The 18302-nt window shown below is 42.5% G+C and overlaps 1 protein-coding gene across 5 annotated transcripts in view; it reads right to left on the bottom strand.

The window, feature by feature from the left end:
• Positions 1-33: 33 nt before the first annotated feature.
• The window catches only part of LOC139623624 (citron Rho-interacting kinase), a 50962-nt gene continuing 32693 nt past the window's right edge, over positions 34-18302 (bottom strand). For 2 of the 5 annotated variants that reach the window (XM_071481980.1, XM_071481978.1), the window contains exons 17-40: positions 17444-17637; positions 16290-16425; positions 16105-16209; positions 14660-14800; positions 14213-14332; positions 13432-13657; positions 13079-13240; positions 12842-12865; positions 11171-11341; positions 10455-10635; positions 9070-9158; positions 8838-8942; positions 8499-8668; positions 6257-6337; positions 5852-5987; positions 5487-5626; positions 5281-5373; positions 4700-4808; positions 3986-4114; positions 3523-3603; positions 3352-3430; positions 3093-3266; positions 2474-2762; positions 34-1267 (exon numbers count right to left, since the gene is read on the bottom strand). In XM_071481980.1, coding sequence (XP_071338081.1) covers positions 1244-1267; positions 2474-2762; positions 3093-3266; positions 3352-3430; positions 3523-3603; positions 3986-4114; positions 4700-4808; positions 5281-5373; positions 5487-5626; positions 5852-5987; positions 6257-6337; positions 8499-8668; positions 8838-8942; positions 9070-9158; positions 10455-10635; positions 11171-11341; positions 12842-12865; positions 13079-13240; positions 13432-13657; positions 14213-14332; positions 14660-14800; positions 16105-16209; positions 16290-16425; positions 17444-17637 — 3159 coding nt within the window. In that variant the 3' untranslated portion in view covers positions 34-1243. The remainder of the gene's footprint in view (positions 1268-2473; positions 2763-3092; positions 3267-3351; positions 3431-3522; positions 3604-3985; positions 4115-4699; positions 4809-5280; positions 5374-5486; positions 5627-5851; positions 5988-6256; positions 6338-8498; positions 8669-8837; positions 8943-9069; positions 9159-10454; positions 10636-11170; positions 11342-12841; positions 12866-13078; positions 13241-13431; positions 13658-14212; positions 14333-14659; positions 14801-16104; positions 16210-16289; positions 16426-17443; positions 17638-18302) is intronic. The other 3 variants (XR_011691562.1, XM_071481981.1, XM_071481982.1) reach the window with 3 other exon arrangements.

Here is an 18302-nt window from a genome sequence, read left to right as displayed (position 1 = left end):
ACACACACACACACACAAAGATTAAAACAGTCAAACACTTCAATCATGTTTAATGCATGTACTGGTATACATCTCTAGAAATCATACTGTCAATACTGTCTAACATCAATGTCTACTTATTGAATGCAAATTCAAGTGAATACATGACAGAAAAGAACAACTAAGAGAAAGAATCAAGATCGTAAAGCGACAAGTGCTGCTCTAAGTTAGTCATGCTCACTGATGTGACGAATGGAGGTGGTCATACTGGCTCTAAAGAAACGATACTAGAAAGTGACGACCCCTGACGATTACTAGACTTCATATCACTGCACAGACACGGGACATCTGTACCATAATCAACAGCAGCGGCGGCGGAGTAAGAGCAAGCTGAGGTGGCGTCAGCCGTCCTGACTGCACAACGTCCGGCATCAGAGGCAGAGCTGCGTGTTTCTTCATCTTAGGTTTGCTAAAAGCAACACAAGGAACACTTGGAGCAAAACATTGCTTAATAATTGTTTTACAAAGTATGGCCGGACGACGACTGTCAATAAAGCAATCATATGCAATTATATATCAAAGGCTATTTAGTCAAGAGGACCATACATTTGATCCAAAGAAAGAAGACTGGTCATGTAACAAGAACAAGTCTTTAACTCCTGTTCAAATCCAATCTCGTGTGCAAAGTGTTGCTTCCTCAGAGCTTCTCTTCATGATTTATGTGAGTAATTAAATGTCAGTTTGATTCTCTGAACAGAGAAAAAACCTAATGTGATATTTCAGACTCTAATGAAATCCTTAGATAATATTTCTTAACCAACGACATCATTAATCTCCCTGCAACATCTTTAGAAACTCATTTTTAAAAAAAATAGACATGGCTTTACCAGCCGACTATTCCCTTTATCTATAAAAACTCAGACAGCAATATTTACAACTTTGAGTATATATTATAAAGTAGATTCTCTTGATCTGTAGATCAGTGTAGGCTCCCTGCCACCGAATCTACTGCGGGATTTCTCCCATGAAAGCACGTGTCAGAAAACAGAGGATTGTCGCAGGAGACGTCTCCCAGTGCAGGTTTTGGTGTTGTCGAACGAGGAACTGAGACTGCACTATGTACAGGCAATGGGGCTGACAGTTAGCCTGAGTGACGTGTGTGTGCGTGTGTGTGTGTGTGTGTGTGTGTGTGTGTGTGTGCTTGCACGAGGATCAAGGGTTTCCTGTAGTTTCTCTTCAAACCTCCAGCAGTGAGGAACTGGGTTCACACTGATGACTGGTCCCACACCTGTAAGCCGAGAGCAGGAACAAAGAGTCAGAACTAATTATCACCAACACCATTTCTACCAGTGATACTCTCAATCATAACATCAGTGTACACGTCATTAAAAATGAAGAAGCAGCTGTTAAACCTCAGCAGGTGTGTGAATATCTTAAACTGGCAAGAGAGTCAATTAAAATAAACAATATCTAATAACAGCTGGGCTTGTTCAAACAGGAGGAAATGGTGCATTTGTTGCGGACTATTTTCAGGGGCGGATAAATTCGCATTTGGTGTACAGAGTATTTACAGCAGCAGGACAGAGTGAAAATAAACTACAGTCTGTGTGTTGATGGTAACAAAGAAACATGCCACTCTGTGCACCTGTCTTATTTAGTTGTTTGGTTTCATGACACATTTGATGCTGAACTACAATTTGAGATCGACGTACTGATAAAGATCCTGGAGGTTTACTCGTTAACTGACAGTAAAGTACAGATGGGCAACGAACTGACCTGCAAGAACAGATCAAGAGCTCAAAGATGTGAAGTGGGAATGATGCAGCGCCTGAAACTCTACAGAACAGAACTGGGTCTAGCAGCCGGAAACAGAGCAGCTCTGTTACTGGATGAATTATAGATTATACAGATTATAATCAAATCCAAGAAGCAAAGTGTTCAATAAATATTAAAAAACCTTTGCTACCAGAAGCAAGATCTGCATTTGTTTCTTTCAGTGTGCTCTCATACTTTCTCTTTTTCTCTATGCTGAAATAATTATCTCAATATCTCTGATTAGAACTATTATAATATTGGAGATTATATATATGGTTTGTTATTATTTTAACAATTTTTATATTGTTTTTTATATTATTTCTGTTTTATCCTGCTTTCACACATTTTTCCTTTTATTTCCACATTTCTTGTTTTGCTGAACAACGGATTGTCTTGGATTTTAATTTACATAATTGAATTTCTGGGTTATTAAGGGTCACACACAAGGTTGGGAGCCATAGGTCTAAACTACAGATTTAGGTGCATATCAAATGCTCAGTGATGAACCCTCCTGTGTGGTGTGTGTGTGTGACATTGGTTTTTGTTGTTGAGCTCACTGACCAGTTGATATCAGACAGGAAGCAAAGAAAGAGCTGTATGACTCTGGGTGGAACTGATCTGGGGACATTTGGGGACATGTATGAAAGAACCCCCTCCCACCGACACACCCTCACTGCACCTTATTAACAGGGGCGAGCTGCGTTCGGACAGACCCAGCATGGAGTCGGGTGCTGTCCCCGAATCTCCCAGGGGACCTCTCCCTGCGACTGTCCAGCACCCTGCCGGGGGACTTCTCTCTGTCCAGCGGTCGGGCAGGAGACTTGTCCCGTCTGAACTCGGTGCGGCCCTCCCGGTACCGATGCGGGGTGCTGGGCTCTCGATGCAGGCCGTCGTGGCTGCCGGGCCCGGAGGTCAAGCGCTTGGTGATGTGCTCTGTGTAGGTGGGCGGGCCTCGCTTACTGGGACTACTGTGGGAAACACAGCAGGGGGCAGCGTGTCACTACAGTGTCTCACAGTGCTATTAGGAAAACCAGGAACATCTCATATCTGTGCAGCAGATGGCGCTGTTGGCCCAGTCACCAACAAAAACCTCAATCCTAGTGGTTGAAGTTTCCACCTATGAAAGTCCACAATTAATGTGTTTTGAGGTGATTTGCTTTTGTGAGTGTTTTGTAGGTGTTCAAGTGTTTTCAGTCTCTCCCACACAGGGTAATTAATTTTTTTTTCTCTCTCTATTTTTTTTTTGTTTCGTTTAAACTAAAGTACAGAGAGGATCAAACGTGACAGAGGGAGCTGACCCTCGGCTGGAGCCGGTCCGCTGCAGTTCTCCAGACTCTCTGATCAGACTTCCCTTACAGCAGATGACCCGCAGTTTGTTCTGGTAGGAAGAGGCCAGGTAAATGGCCCCGGAGGAGATGGCAGGGCCCAGGTAGCGAGGGTTTGGGATGTCTAGGTGGGCCAGCACTGTAGGACTAGAAGCAAGGACAGTGATGTGGGAAATACAGCACACAACCAAAAACAGTTAAAGTCTGGTACAACTTCGCTGGTCCGCCTCACCCCAGAGCAGCATGTCCCTGGACCTCGATGACATCCAGGGAGTTGAAGTAGGTGACAAACAGGTAAGGCTCTCTGTAGGCTGCACCAGACAAGAATGGGATTATGCAGATGTTAAAATTTGATGCTGTATTAATGCAGCACAAAGCTGTAGGAGTAACAAGGTTTACATACCAAAGGACAAAGGCAGACGGCTCCACTTAATTTCCTCAGTGCGGCTTCTTCGTCCGTATGTGTCCACGAACACTCCAAACTCTGTCGCACAAAGAGAGATTACTACACACTCCTCTGTCTGCCTCCTATTGTGCCCCACCTCCAGACAGGACAGTACGAGTCGTGTGTGCAGGCAGAAGTATCAGTAACAGTGTCAGTTCACGTCTAAAGGTAAGAATCAGACACATTTACAATGTACAATTTTATGGCTGGAATTACTAGTAAAAAGAAGAAACATGGAGAGAGGGTAGGAGGTGAAAAGTAAAAGTATACTGTACTTTTGTGTTCATACTGGTGGTTGTTGCCTCACAGTGATTGTAGTTATCTCGTATCCTATCCTCTACCACACTGAGAGCACTTCACTGTCTCTGCTGTAGACGGTAACACAGATGAGTGTGTAGAGTGTTTGTTCACTTGAACGCACCGTGAAAACACAGCAGGTATTCCTCCTTCTGCATGTTGCTGGCCACCTGCATGATGGCGATGGGGAAACTGTGGGACGAGGCTGCAAACACTGCTGAGGCCAGTGACACGTCGTTCTTATCCAAGAACTCTGCAGTGGACAAAACCGAGGACCTGGGTGAAACACTGAGTCTGTTTCACTGTGCACAGTGATCCAGAAAACAAGATCCTGCTTCATGAGACCGGCCCCTGATGTCCGGGGTTAAATAGGACAACACTGCATCCCTTGCATCCTGTCATTGCCTCGTGTCTGCTGTATGATCCTGGGCACCAGTCTGGACCCAGTTAAGGCAAAAATGCTCCCCCCAGGATGTCTTATAGAATAACTGTCTGCAAGAACCCAGGCAGAAGGGTCCCTGTCAGTGGTTGGGTAGTTATTTTACTGGAAAACAATAAGTTGTATTTTATATCATTACGGAATTTAAAAATCTTTATCTGAAAATAGTCTATACTATTACTACTACAACTGCAGTGGCTACAATTATAATTAAATCTACAACACAAAGTGGGCAAAAGTGAAAGTCTGAATACTTTCTGTAGCCACTTTATATTCTACTATAGGCCTCAAATAAATGTAGTGATTTCCCTTTGAATAGAGTGGAAGAAAAACACCAAAACTGCTGTTAAATTTTTATGTGTCTGTTTCTAAATCAAAACAAACACTTAATGTCCTCACCCTCCAGCACAAACTGCTTCATTTCAATCTCGTAGAACTTGTTGGTGCCAATTATGATGCTGTAGCTGGTCAGATGGATGCAGCTGCAGGGCTCCAGAGTTTCAATTTCCTGTGAGATGAAGGATTTGGACGTGAGCAAAAGACAGTTCTTAGCTCTATTTAAATATGGTACATTTGGAACAAGAACAAGAAGTGTTTATGATGGTAAAAGGCCTCCACTTTTCAAATCTGTCATTCTCTTTTGTATTTGGAAAAACATTTCAGTATATCCATGTATTACAGCCACTTTTTAATTAGGAATGACACACACTTCATTTGATGAAATTCACCTTTTTTACTGACATAGAACATTTTCATATGGCTTCATATTCTCACTGGTATCACACAAGTATCAATACTCATATGTCCTTTGCGTTCCAATCATTTTCTCTCTTTTTATCTTGATAACTCGTCTCTTTTTATTTCATAACACTGCTCTTTGTGGTGTTTTTTTTTTTTACCTTCCACTGTATATTATGGTATAGTGTAACTGTCACAATAAACACAACTGTATATGGATACGTATGATAGGTCATACCCACCTTACGAATACAGTATTTGTTGAGATTGTCGTTGTAGCGCAGAATGGTGATCTTGTTAGGCATCGCAGCACATATACAAGGACCGTTGTCTATCTGTAAAGAAAACACACACGTCTCTTTCTAAACGCAGTTTGTATGTTGACATTTATCCACCAGCAGATAAGAAAGTCGTGAAGCAGCTCCTCAGAGAGGAGAAGAAGACCTACCCTCCCAGCAGCAAACAGATGGCAGCCCTTCACTGTCTCAAAGATGTAGGGAGCCAGTTCAGACTGGCTGGGCAGGTGGGACTGGGCCAGAGACTGCTTCACTCTCTTTATCTCCACCAGACACAGCGCCCTCTCGTCCCCTGCAGCACGCACAGACAGATGTTACACAGTGGCTGGTGCTCCAGGACAAGGAGTCTTTCAGAGATTTCAATGATGGATAATTGTGACGCCTCAATTATGCTGATTAGGACATATGAGCTTTTTGATTTAGGAGCAACACTCACTTCCTGTGTTTAATGAACTAAAGGTCGAGACTCAAATCCTGCTGCTCAGTAGACAGTTATAATCAAAGCTGGACATCTCACCAACAATCATCAGCAGTTTCTCCTGCTCTTTGATGATGTGGATCTGAAAGACTGATCCTAGACCAGGGATGTGAGTCAGGGAGTTCTTGATAACGTTCAGGGCATACAGGCCCTCTTCAGAGCCCACCAGAACGATCTGCAGCACAGCAACAAAACACAGTCGTAAGCATAACCTCAATTATTCTTGTGAACATGGTGAAACTTCAAACAGGAGCAACATGTGGTAAAACCTTGGCAGTGAGCTCCGAGCAGCTGCTCTGTGCTCCATGTCCCTTCATTAATTAAGATTATTCTACTTTTGAACATAACTGCTACTGTGGAAAAAAGTGTTTTCTAAATGATTAAAATTCAAAATGTCTAAAAATAGAAATGACTGATGAATTATGTTATGTTCTTCACCAGTACCTGATCTGTGAGAGGGAGGGTGCAGTTAATATCCAGCCTATCATCTCCCTCCAGCTTTAGTAGAGAGTTTCCCAGCAGCTTCTGTAAGAGCAGAGAGAGGTGAGGGGTCAGCTGGGTCACGACCTCAATGTGACCTCAGGGGGAGGCAGCAGAGGAGCAGGACAGAGGGGGCATGTAGCTGTGTGCAGGTTAACAGCATCAGAGGTGGGACCAAGTCACAAGTCAGTGTCCAGGTTTCAGTTCATGTTTCAAGGCTGGCTGTTAAACCTTTGACCACACACTTTCATTTCTGAGCATCTGCCAGACAGTCAAGATGTCCATTTACAGTAAAAGTTTATTTACAATTTTTCTTCAGTCAAGTTTTTAATTGCATGTCTAAAACTTGATAGGAAAACATTTTATATATGACATAAACATGAAACTTTTTAAAAATGAATAAATAAACTAATAGTTCCTGTTCACTTTGATCTGCACAGCCCTATGCGAGGAGCAGCAGTTTAAGTCCACTCAGTATTAACAGTATTAGCAGCATCTTTCTGGAGCTTCCTCATTAGTGCCTGTATTTCCATTGAAAACTTTAACATTAAAGACAACTCAGAAGACTGGTTCAGCAGGTTTCTCAAAAAATATCAGAAACTCATCAAATGTTTTTTCAATAGCATTCATTTCCATGTGTTCAGTAAGCCTCTGAAATTATAATGAGATTATCTGCTGTCTATGAAAACTCCACCATTTACAGACCTCAGGGCAGAGGTGTTTCTGCTGTTTACTTCCTGGAAGCAAACCACCTGAAAAGGCTTTTTCTGAAAACTGAACCCCTAACATAACAGCTCTGCCAGAGATGATCGATCAGACTGACTTACATAAGACACATTTTTTAGATCACAACTTAAAATGTGCTCTGCCAAAATCTGAGACCATTAAAGTGTTAACATTTAAATGTAAAATTGTAATAAAAGTCTACATATTCTCTTTGGATTTATTAGAGTAAGTTATCAAAATGAGCAGCAGCAGTTTAAGAGCCACAACTTCAAACATTACCACAACAATAATATAACATTTACTGTTATAGCTTTTATCAGCTAGAGCTCAACATAGAACTCACATAATCTACAGAAAGTTTTTTTTTGTCAATATGTATTCCATGAAGAATAAAGTTAGTATGAGGTTAACATGAATTTACCTGTTGATGAACAGGCAATAGCAGAGCTATGGGACAGTGTTCAAGTCAAGTAAAGACTAGTTTAGTTTTAAGTCAATTTGATTTATTCTGTGATCAACTATAGATCCTCCAAACTGTAAATTTAAGTACAGCTTATTTAGACCGGTTTGTGATTTGAGTCTCACAGTCACATGACTTGAGTCCCAGTCTCTTAAGAGTGTGCAGAGGGGCAGGGGGGAAAGAAACACAGACGAATACACCAGCAGATAAAAAACCTGCTGTCTGATCCCTGGTCCTCTGGACAGGACAACCGAGGAGGATCAACCCAAAGATGATCAGACATCTTGGTGAGAGTTTGTGTAGTGTGGTTATCAAACAGGACACCAGAGAGAGGGCAGAACATTTCAGCAAAATTCAAACTATCACATCAACACAGATATTGTACAGGACATGAGGATAGTGAGAGTGAGGAGTGGTCACAGCAGGTGAGGTGAGAGCGGGGGCGGGGGGTGACCAACCAACACAATGGCAGACACATGCACTACTGCGTGCCTCGTGTGTGTGTGTTCGGTGTGTGTGTGTGTCAGTAAGTATTGTATCTATATCTTATCTCTTTACCTGGACCAGAGGAGACAGAACCATTTGTCTTTTGGACACAGCAGCCTATGTGTGCAATGAAACCCAATGGAATGGGCAGAACAGAGCAAATCAACAAAACATGCCCATATACCGGACGACAATGTGGCATGATGAAAAAGCAACAAACAGGAGTGAGAAAGACAAAGAGAGAGAGGAGAGAAAGAGAAGAGGAGAGAAGAAGGGAACAATTAAAGACACATATAAGTGAAACTGGGGGGTTATCCATTCAAGTCTAAACCTAAAGTCTAAAATAACCACAGAGGGTAAATCTGCTCCTCATGAATAGCCCCCATACAGTCAAACAGTGAGTTTACAACCGCAGCCATAGACATGGCAGTTATCTGTGACTGCGGTTGTAATGGTTTACTTCAGTCAGCAGACAGCGAGGACGCAGAGAGGCAGCTGCCCCTGTCACCCCTTGCCTGCTCCAGAGATACTCACTGCGTCGGCCTCGGCCTTCTCCCGTGAAGCTCGCCCCCCGGCCACCACAGACTCCATGACAGCCACCCAGCGCTGTTTGTCTGGGAAACTGGGAGCCATGAAGAATATATACTGTCCAGGCCAGCAGGGGGCGTGACAACGGGACTCCAGCTTCAGGACGTAGGGAACATCTGACACACAGGGAACAGAGGTAAGGTATGACTTCAGAACACGTCTCTAGTTTTAATGGTTTCTCATTAATCAGAACATGCTTCAGTTTGCAGGCAGCCTCTCCTCTCCTCTTACTCGTTTAGAGGACCATAAAACATGAGTATACAGTCTTGGTATCTTTGATTCTACCTGACTTGGCGGTGTTTGGCAGCTCAGATGCCCCTACAGCTCCATGAACCACTACCTCTCCATCTGACAGACACAGGTCAAACTCCTCCAGGGGCTTCACTGAGTCTGAGTGACACACACACAACCAACAGATCTGTGACTGTGGTGGTATCTGACAACTCCAGTGGGTATATTCATTCTGATATTCTATTTAATAGCCAGGAAGGTTAAAAAAGAAAGAGAGAAAGACAACCTTCTCTGGGCTCTGTCTCATAGATGGACACTTTAGTCCCGTCCAGGACCACATATTTTCTCTCCCAGCCTTGGCCTCGCTTCCCATTCCTGCAAACACACAAGGCAACTGCATCATTACAAAGCACAGATGAACAGTTTTGCAGAAATCTCTACAAATGCCTTTGTTTAATTTGGTTTAGGTACCAGATGGGTGGATTTTTCCAAACAGAACATTACAGAGAGTGCCTGATAGGGCCTGTGTTTAGTAACAACAGGCTGCCTGATCAGTGGGAGGAGATGACACAGCCTCACTGTCATGTCCCGCTCTGCATCTTAGCTCATGTTTTCTTTTTCTTAACTTTAGCTCTTGTGTGGTCAAGTCATTTCGAGTGTTAGTGTTCCAGGTTGTACTCTTTGCTCAGTTTTTTGACCTCGCCTTTCCACTTAAGATTTGGATTTTTCTGGAGCCCAGGTTTTGCCTGGGTCATGCTTTTGAGTCCTTGCCTTGTGGTCTTCCAATTTTTACACTCACAAACTTTACTGCTTGAGACAAATAGGCCAACAGGTGTGAAGGGCATGGAATAATGGATATACAGTATATGCACTGCTGTTAACCTCTAGAACAGCTTCAGTCCTCCTCGTCATTTTTTGTTTTAATACTCATTAAACTGTTCAGTGACATCTTGTGCTCTGTATGGAGGCATCTGTGTTTAACTTTCTCTGCTCATTTATTAAGATTTTTCCTTTTTTTGTCACCTGTGTAAATAAAGACAAACTACCCTGGGCCACTATAGCTTCCATGCATCTTCACACAACTGCATAAACCAAAATCTTGTTGCCTGTTGAGTTTCTCGGACAACCTTGTAAGATACACTTTCCTATCTGTGTGACACTTGGGCCTCAGCAGAGCTGCTTTAGGTGTGTTTTGGTCTGTACTGGACTGGACGCTCTTCACACAACCTTGACAAATTACACATTGTTTGAAAAACTCAGTCGGCTGTGCAAAGCATTTTAGGATCCTCATAACCCTGCAACAGCTGTTAGCACAGAGTTGGTTCAGGCTTGTGGCTGTGACTCCAAAATGTTCTCCACACAAAAGGTCCTACTTCAGGCCTTACATTCCCTTTATTAGGCCATAAACAACAGGGGAACTAATTTTTCCACCATGTTTGTACCTCTGCAAACTCGGCTCAGCAGTCAGCTCCTCATTCTGACTTTTTGTAAAATTTAAAGAGTTACCTTTCAAACGAGAGCAGGGTTATGGCTGTAAAGTAAAGGGTTGCGCACAAAAACTGTGGTGTCTGTTAAGGGGTTAATAGTAGGATTTGTGAACCCTGGTCTGCAGCAGGTAAAGAACAGTGCAAGAAAAGCTTAAACAATCACATCACTGTGTCCATGGCTAACCTGGGCTGTTTCATCCAGCCCTCCAGGTGCATGTGTCCACCTGCTTCTTTGAGCTGCTGGCTCGAAGAGCTGCCTTTGTCCCGACACAGGCCCTCAGACAGATGCAGTGAGCAGTCGCTGGACATGCCACATGTGGCTGGAAGGCAGGGGGAGCATTTTGGGTGGCACAAAGCATGACACTCTGAGGAGAAAAAACACTGTGAAAGAACGTGCAATGCCAGACAAGGTTTTGGCTCCTCTCCACACACCTTTGTGTCATCCTGTGGCACAAAAGGAACAGGGGTATCTTAGCAAAGGCTACAAAGAGGAGTGTAAATGAAAAATCTAAACATTTATTTTATTTTTTTCACATCACCAACAAATTTTGCTTTCATTTTTGTTTCTTTTGTTTTTCTAAGATTGGAAGATTGAACATTTCAAACAGTGGTCTCAGACACAAAAATGTGGTGTTATAAAAAAAGACTGGGAGTGAGTGAGAGGCAACAGCAGCGACCATCACTATGGTCCCACTCATTCTAATAATACTCTTATTCATCATCGTCCATATCACAATATCCACTATACAACAGCAAAACATAACAAAAAGAAACAAAAGGCTAAAATTTTGTTTTAATTCTCATTCATTGTAAAATGCTTTTATCTTTTTTCCAGTTTACATGAAGAGAAAGGGGATCACTGAGTTCAGGACCGTCCATGTGGACACACACGTAACTCACCGAGACAGGTAGCGGCTTGGCGACCAAAGTGCACAGTATCCAGGCACACAGTACACTTGGCAGCTCTCATGTTGAGTCCCACTGTGAAGCGGTGTGGGGTGTTGTGGTGCACCACTCTCTCTCTCTCCCTCTCTCTGTCTCTCTGACTGTCCTTCAAACGACGGCTATACTCTGAATACAGTCGGGGGAACACAGTGAGGGCAGGCAGCTACAGTACGTCTTACTGTGACAGGTACATCAATCACTTCAGACCCTCAGAGCACCATGCCATACCAGCTATGAAATCAGTTCAACAAAAGAAGGTCTCCAAAAGAACTGGAAAATGTTTAGCAAAATGCATAAGCAAGTAAACTCTGAAGACAAAAATGCTCGAAAAAGAATATCGATTTAATCAATCCGTTTGCTTGTGCCCACTCACTGCAGCATTTTAAAGGCATCATCCAGTCGATATCAAGTTCTCTGTTGCGTGTCTGTTTTTCTTTGTGTGCAAGTCTATACACAACACTTTCTGTACAACTTTTGGTCTCATGATGTTGGACAACTTGTACAAGTCTTAACACATAAACACAAATGTTCACTTGTACATAATTATCTCAACATGAACACATCACAGCAAACAACTTGAACAGTTAATGATAATTTATGAATTTTATCAGTTTATTTATCAACATCTGTTCTATAATCACAAAATAATATTGTATTGCCCTTATAGTTTATAGCTCATAGTATTTTTCTTATGGTTGTTTTCTACTTATGTTTTCCTTTTCTTTTTACTTTTTATTGTTGCTGTCACAATCTCCAAATTTCCTCACAATCATCAATATCAGGTTACAACAACATGAGATGAGATAAGGAACATCCAACCATTATCTATAAGGCTTATCCGTACAGGGTCGCAGGCGGCTGGGGTCAATCCCAGCTGACACTGGGCGAGGGCGGGGCACACCCCGGACAGGACACCAGTCTATCACAGGGCTGACACATACAGACAAACAACCAGTCACACTCACACTCACACCTATGGGCAATTTTTAGAGTCACCAATTAACCTAACATGCATGTCTTTGGAAGTCAGAGTACCCAGAGGGAACCCACACAAACACAGGGGGAACATGCAAAAAAGGCTCCAGGCCCCAGGTTCTGAACACAGAAGCTTCTTGCTGTGAGGCGAGTGTTAACCACTGCACCACTGTGCTGCCCCTGAGATAAGGATCATCCAGTCTGAACTCTTTTGTTGTAACCTTGAATCTCTTGTGAGAAGAAATATGGAAACAGAGAAATACAATGACTGAATAACACCTTTAGTTTTTTTCACAGTGTGGGTTCAAACAGCGTTTTGTGAGTTTATCGTACGGTCCACCTCTGTTAGTGTATGATGTCATGTTCGGGTGGGATTGTAGTGAGGTAAAGAGCAGAGCAAATAGGTCTGCAAATCAGGTTGGCTAAGCTTCAGCAGCCAAGATAAAATGCTTCAGATTTCTAAAGCTGTGCACTGAAAAGAAGGAAATTTACTTGAAGATGTCTCAGCCTCACCTGACCAGCCTGGTGGGATCTGACATTTTATAAAAGTGCAGAGCTTTTAAAATCTGGCCTTTCAAGGATGTGGATGACGCAAAAGGAGACGAGAGATAAGAGACCAAACTGCAGAAACCATTAGTTTGGACAACTTACTTTCAAAAGTGACCCTCCTTCTCTCTGAAAGGTGTGTGAAAGAAAAAGGATAGTGAGAGCTCCGTAAACGATCCTTCACGAGTTAGATTAGATGTGTGTCTCTATGTGTGTGTGTGTGTGTGTGTTTGTGTGTGTGCATATGTGAGGAGGTAAGGGTCAGTGAAGCTATAAGTCTGCATGTATGTTTCTGTAAGAGAGAAAAAGTTTCACTTCAGTAAACATCATCCCCTCACTCACCCTCAGGTGTGGGTGCAGTCTCCTTCCTGCGTCCGGAGTTCGAGGGTGCCAGGCTGGTCGGGCCCTGCTGGTGCTCAGGAGACTTTACCATGGCAGACATGATCATCTGCTGCCGCGCTGTGGCCGGGTTTGTAGTGTTACCATGATCTTTATATTGGAGTGCTGGGGTTGGAATAGTTGATTAATTGAACTTAGATCAATTTTTTATTTATGTGTATGATACATTGTTTTATCATGCTGAGTAAACTGTTATCTACTGTCCCAAAAAATATATTGTTAGTAAAATACCATCACTAAAATTAATGGTGTGTGGAATTGCAAACAGGGTGTGTAAAGTAGAGGAGCAGTCTGACCTTCCTCTCTCAGAGATCGCAGCTCTGCTCTCATTTTCTGCAGAGCATCTTCCAGCTCAGAGCAGCGTGCACGTTCTTTGTCCAGAGCCGCCTTCATGTCGCTGTACTGCAGAGGAACCGGCTGGATGGGGGGCACAGGGGAAACCTGGCCTTGACCTTGCCCCTGAGCCTGGGCCTGAGCAGCCATGGCAGCCAACAGATCCTCCCGCCGACGTCCAAACAGACCCTGAGACATGAAACAACACGAAATAACAGAGAGAAACATAGAACATGAGACCAGACACGAAAGGCCGGTAGATTCAGATTCCATCTAACCTTTGTGCCAGGAAGAAGTAGTTGTACACATATATACACATACACCATTCAGCTACAGGACATAAAATCTTAATCACTTAAACATTAATATGCTATTCTGATTGTAAATCATCAAATCAATCTACAACTTTATTTGAATGTGCAAAGAAGCTGGTGGAAGTCGTAATTACAGTTTATGCATTATGTGAGTCACCTGTGGCTACCTTGAATTTAATTTGTGATAATTATCAAACATGTCATTTTAATTCACAAGCCTTTCCTAAATATCTATTTATTTAACTCTCCAAAGATATTTTTTTCTTAGCTGGATTAGAAACATTTTGCTCACTTTCAGTATGATGTAAGGTGGTAGTGGCTGGGTGAGACAAAAACAACCATCTCACTCTGCAGAGAAAAACATCCAGCTCTGTGTAGGAAGACTGACAAATTATAAATGAATCCAATTTAATCTATAATCTCATCTGACCTTTTTCTTCTTGGAGCCACCGTGGGCCTGGGCCTGGAGGAAGTCTATGAGCTTGGTCTGCTGGGTGATGGTCCCCTCCATTTTCACCTTCTCATGGGAGTACACAGCCTGCAGGTGGAGCTAAGTGAACATCACTACTGCCATGAATTTCTCCTCAAGTACTTCACTTCACACAGAGAGGGTGACAGAGGGACAGAGAGAAGAGGGGTGTACGCTGTGGGGTAAATCAAAGTGTGGGGGGCACGTGTGGGTGTGTAGGTGTCACTATTAAAACAAAGGGACAGAACAGTGGGGGAGAACTCAAGACTGTAAACGAGAGAAAGATTTGTTCCCAGTCCAGCAAGTTAACATGTGGTTGTATTGACTCAACCACCTGACATCCTCAGAGTATATGTTTTTGTGTGCATATACATGAGCAGGTATATGTGTACGTGTGTGTAGCAGCACCTGGATATTCTCCAGCTGGTATTCCAGGTCGGTCCTCTCAGTTTTCAGCAGGTCAGTCTGGTCCAGAGCATCCTGCAGCCCCTGGGTCAGACGGAAGATGTGGGTCTTCTGGGCATCCATCTGCTGCTGCAGTTTCTCTTGCTGTGGAGGTAAAACAGCTGTTACATCACCGTCTGGACCCTGCGACTTTGCCACTTGTGCTTCTTACAATTGATTTCTTCCAGTGATAGCACCAGCTAAACCTTGCATCATAGTTTGACACTTGTTACCGCTTCGACTTTACACAGAACAGACTCAACAGAAAAACAAGTTAATTTTTCTATACTGGAAATTGGTTTGCAGCAACAGCATGAATCATGGAGACATGGAGTAACAAGCACACAAACATTTAAACAGACGAAATTTGACACGAAATGAATAAAAGAAAACTGTAGAGATCAATGGTATAGTCACTGTCATGCAAATATTTGGGCATTACATTACATATTATGTTGATTTTTGGATTAAAAAGAAGCAACTTTTTTTTCGAGAACTTAAGAGAAAAGCTGAATTTTTTTTTACTGTAATTGTGGCATGGGTAAAAGTCAATAAAAATGAACCCCCCATTTGGCAGACATAACAACCTGCAAACACTTTCTGCAGCCAGTGAAGAGTCTTTCTATTCTCGACTCTTTCTGCAGATCACTTCAAGTTCTGAGATATTTCTAGGCTGTTTCGAATAACGTGTTCAAGATCTACCCACAGATTTTCAATGATGTTCAGGTCGGGGGACCGTGAGGGTCGCACTGAACGCTTCAGTGTGTGTTTCTTTATGGTGGCTTTTGAGATCTTGAGATCATTGTCCTGTTGGAGAAGCCAAACTCTTTTCACCATCAGTTTGTTGACTGAAGGACATTTGCACACATTCCAGAGTGTGTTGATGTCTAGTGGAATCCGTTCCTCCCTCTCTGTGTGCAGTGCTTCCTGTGCCACGGACTGCCACACAACCACAAACCAGAATATTTGCAGAACAGTTGACAAGATGTTCGTTTCATCAAAAGCAGCTCAATTTTTTCTCCTAACACCTTTAGTGATTGTGGCCAAAGAGATTAATTTTAACTTCAACTGTCCACAGCACTTGTTTCCAAAACATTATTGGCTTATCCAGATATTGCCTTGAAGACGTCAGACTTTTGTGATGAGGTTGCAGGTAAGGTTTCCTTCTGATGATTCTTCCATGTAGACCCTGTTTGTGCATTAACGCTGCACAGTGTTTACATGTGCCACAATTTCCATTCATTTTTCAGTTTTTCAAGTTCATGAAATAAGAAGTAACAGGCTCATTTTAATGCTTGCAGCGGGGGTTGTATTTACTTCTATTAACTTAAAAAATTCAAAAAATATGTCATTTGTCCAGTGGTGCCCAAACTTTTGCACAAAACAATGAGTGAAAATACAGAACGTACCTCATCCAGCAGTCTCTGCTTCAGATCCCTCTCACTCTCCAACTTTTGCTGCAAACTGCGGGCGTTCATCTCTAGCATGGCATGCTTCTTCTCCAGATCATTCAACTGAGAACAGAGAGCAGGACGAGTTTGCTGTAACATCTGCTAAAACTACAATACTTATGCAATAGTGTGGAAATGCTTACAGTGTCTGCAAGACTCTCAGCTTTGAGTTTCTGGTCTTTGAGGGCCTGCTGCAGGGCCAGGATCTCAGCTTTGTGCTCTTTAACTGCTTGTTCCACAGCCTGGCGAGACTCCGAGCTGCGCTGCTCTGCACGAATCCTAGAACAAACAGCAAACTATTGTTTACACTACTTATTTTGCATCTTTAAGTACATACTCTTTGAGTTTGACTGTAATGTTTCTACTGGCTTCTGGCTTTTTATATTTATTTTTTATGATCATTTCTACTCCCCGCACCCCTGTATGGATAAGCAGTGTAGATAATGGATGGATGCATTTTTCCAGCATTTGTGCTTTTTATTTGATAGAGACAGTGAAGAGTGAGGAAACGTGGGGATGACATGCAGCAAAGAGTCAGGATGCATTCAAACAGGGGTCACTGTGATAAGGACTCAAACAAGGAGCCTTGTTTTTGGTATGTGCTCTAGCAGATGAGCTACTGCAGAGCCCCTTCACTGGCTCTTTTGAAATGATATACAGTAATTTACATAAAAACAAATAAATCCAGTTCACATGTCAGTGTTTGTATTCTTATATTTCTACAAGAGTAGAGTACGGTAGAGTAAAACTTTAATGTCCCTGAACGGCAATTTGGCTTTAAGTAAACATAACACAACAGTAAATATAACAAAATAAAAAAAAAAGTTGTTGGTCTGCTTTTCTTTTAAGAGGTTACTTTAGGGTAAAGACTTGGGTTCAGATGAAAGGAAAATACATGCTTAAAAATTCTGGCTTTTAATATGCTGTTGTGTATCCAATTTCCACCACCCTCCCTGCCTACACCAACTCAGAAAATAATTTCATATATTTCCCAGAATACCTTTTGAAAAACCCCTAGAGAATATGCTCAAGCCTGCTGCGTTCAGTGTGTGTAGGCGTAAGGATCCAGATCCAACACTGATAACAACACAAACATTCATAGCAAAAGAGTTTTTCTTTTTTTTTAATACAGTAACCATGTCTCAAAATTTAACATGTCTTGTGGTTAAATTATATCATGGACTATTAAAACAAGTGCAAGGTAAACTTTGCACAAATTTAGGGGTCAGTTTAGGCGATAAATGTCCACACAGTTGTGGTGATGTGGTATGTTTGTACGTATGAGTGTTGTTGTAACCTGCTCTGTTTCTCTGTGTCCAGCAGTCTCTGGATCTCCCTGGTCCTCCTCTCAGCCTGGTTCTTCTCCTCCTCCAGCGTCGACCTCCAGGCATCCCACTGTCTCTCCTTCTCCAGCAGCTCGTCGTTCAGGGTCTCCAGCTCCATAACCTGCTCCTCCAGCATTGTGCATGTGGTCTTCAGTGTCTCAAGGTTCTGGTACAAAACAAGACTCAGATGAGAAGTTCCTTCTGTTTGCCAGAACTGCCAAACTGTGCCAAGGACATAGCTCCACAATAGTCACTCTTTCTCAGCAACACCTGCAGTTTTATAAAGGAGAGAGAGTAGTGTAGCTCATCAGCTTCAAAACTGTTGATATTGACCACTTCTGTTGTCAAAAGACATTTCCAGAAACTGTGCTGTTGATTAAAAAAAATAACGTTTCTCCCCACACGGTGTACGATTTTTACTCAATATGAACATGGATCTTGTGGTGGTAGTGATTTATATCCTCTTTGGTGGGTTTGGGAAATCCCTTGGTGGCCTGCCTTTTCCTCTCAGGAGGGTTGGGGGGCAGATCTTTGGAAGGCAGTGACAAATTACTATACATCACAACTTGGGGTTTTGTCACCTATCCATGGTGTAGCAGTAGATGTATTTAGATCACTGACTTCAGTAAAAGTAGCAATAACACAATGTAAACATGAGTCATAATGAGAAAAAGTCCAGAAATATTTTTGTCAAAATGTACTTGAAGTATGTCAAAAGTAAAAGTACTCGTTGCCAAAAACGCCCCCTGCCAGTTTATTACTACATGTATTACACAGGCCTGCACAATCAGTCGAAATATAATCGAAATTGCAATATGATATGGCCAAGTG

This window comes from Trachinotus anak, unplaced genomic scaffold (assembly GCF_046630095.1).
Source record: "Trachinotus anak isolate AG129_WGS33_773 ecotype Australia unplaced genomic scaffold, CSIRO_AGI_Tana_v1 ptg000008l, whole genome shotgun sequence".
In the NCBI taxonomy this organism is placed as follows: domain Eukaryota; kingdom Metazoa; phylum Chordata; class Actinopteri; order Carangiformes; family Carangidae; genus Trachinotus; species Trachinotus anak.
This window is presented reverse-complemented; position numbering and strand designations above follow the sequence as displayed.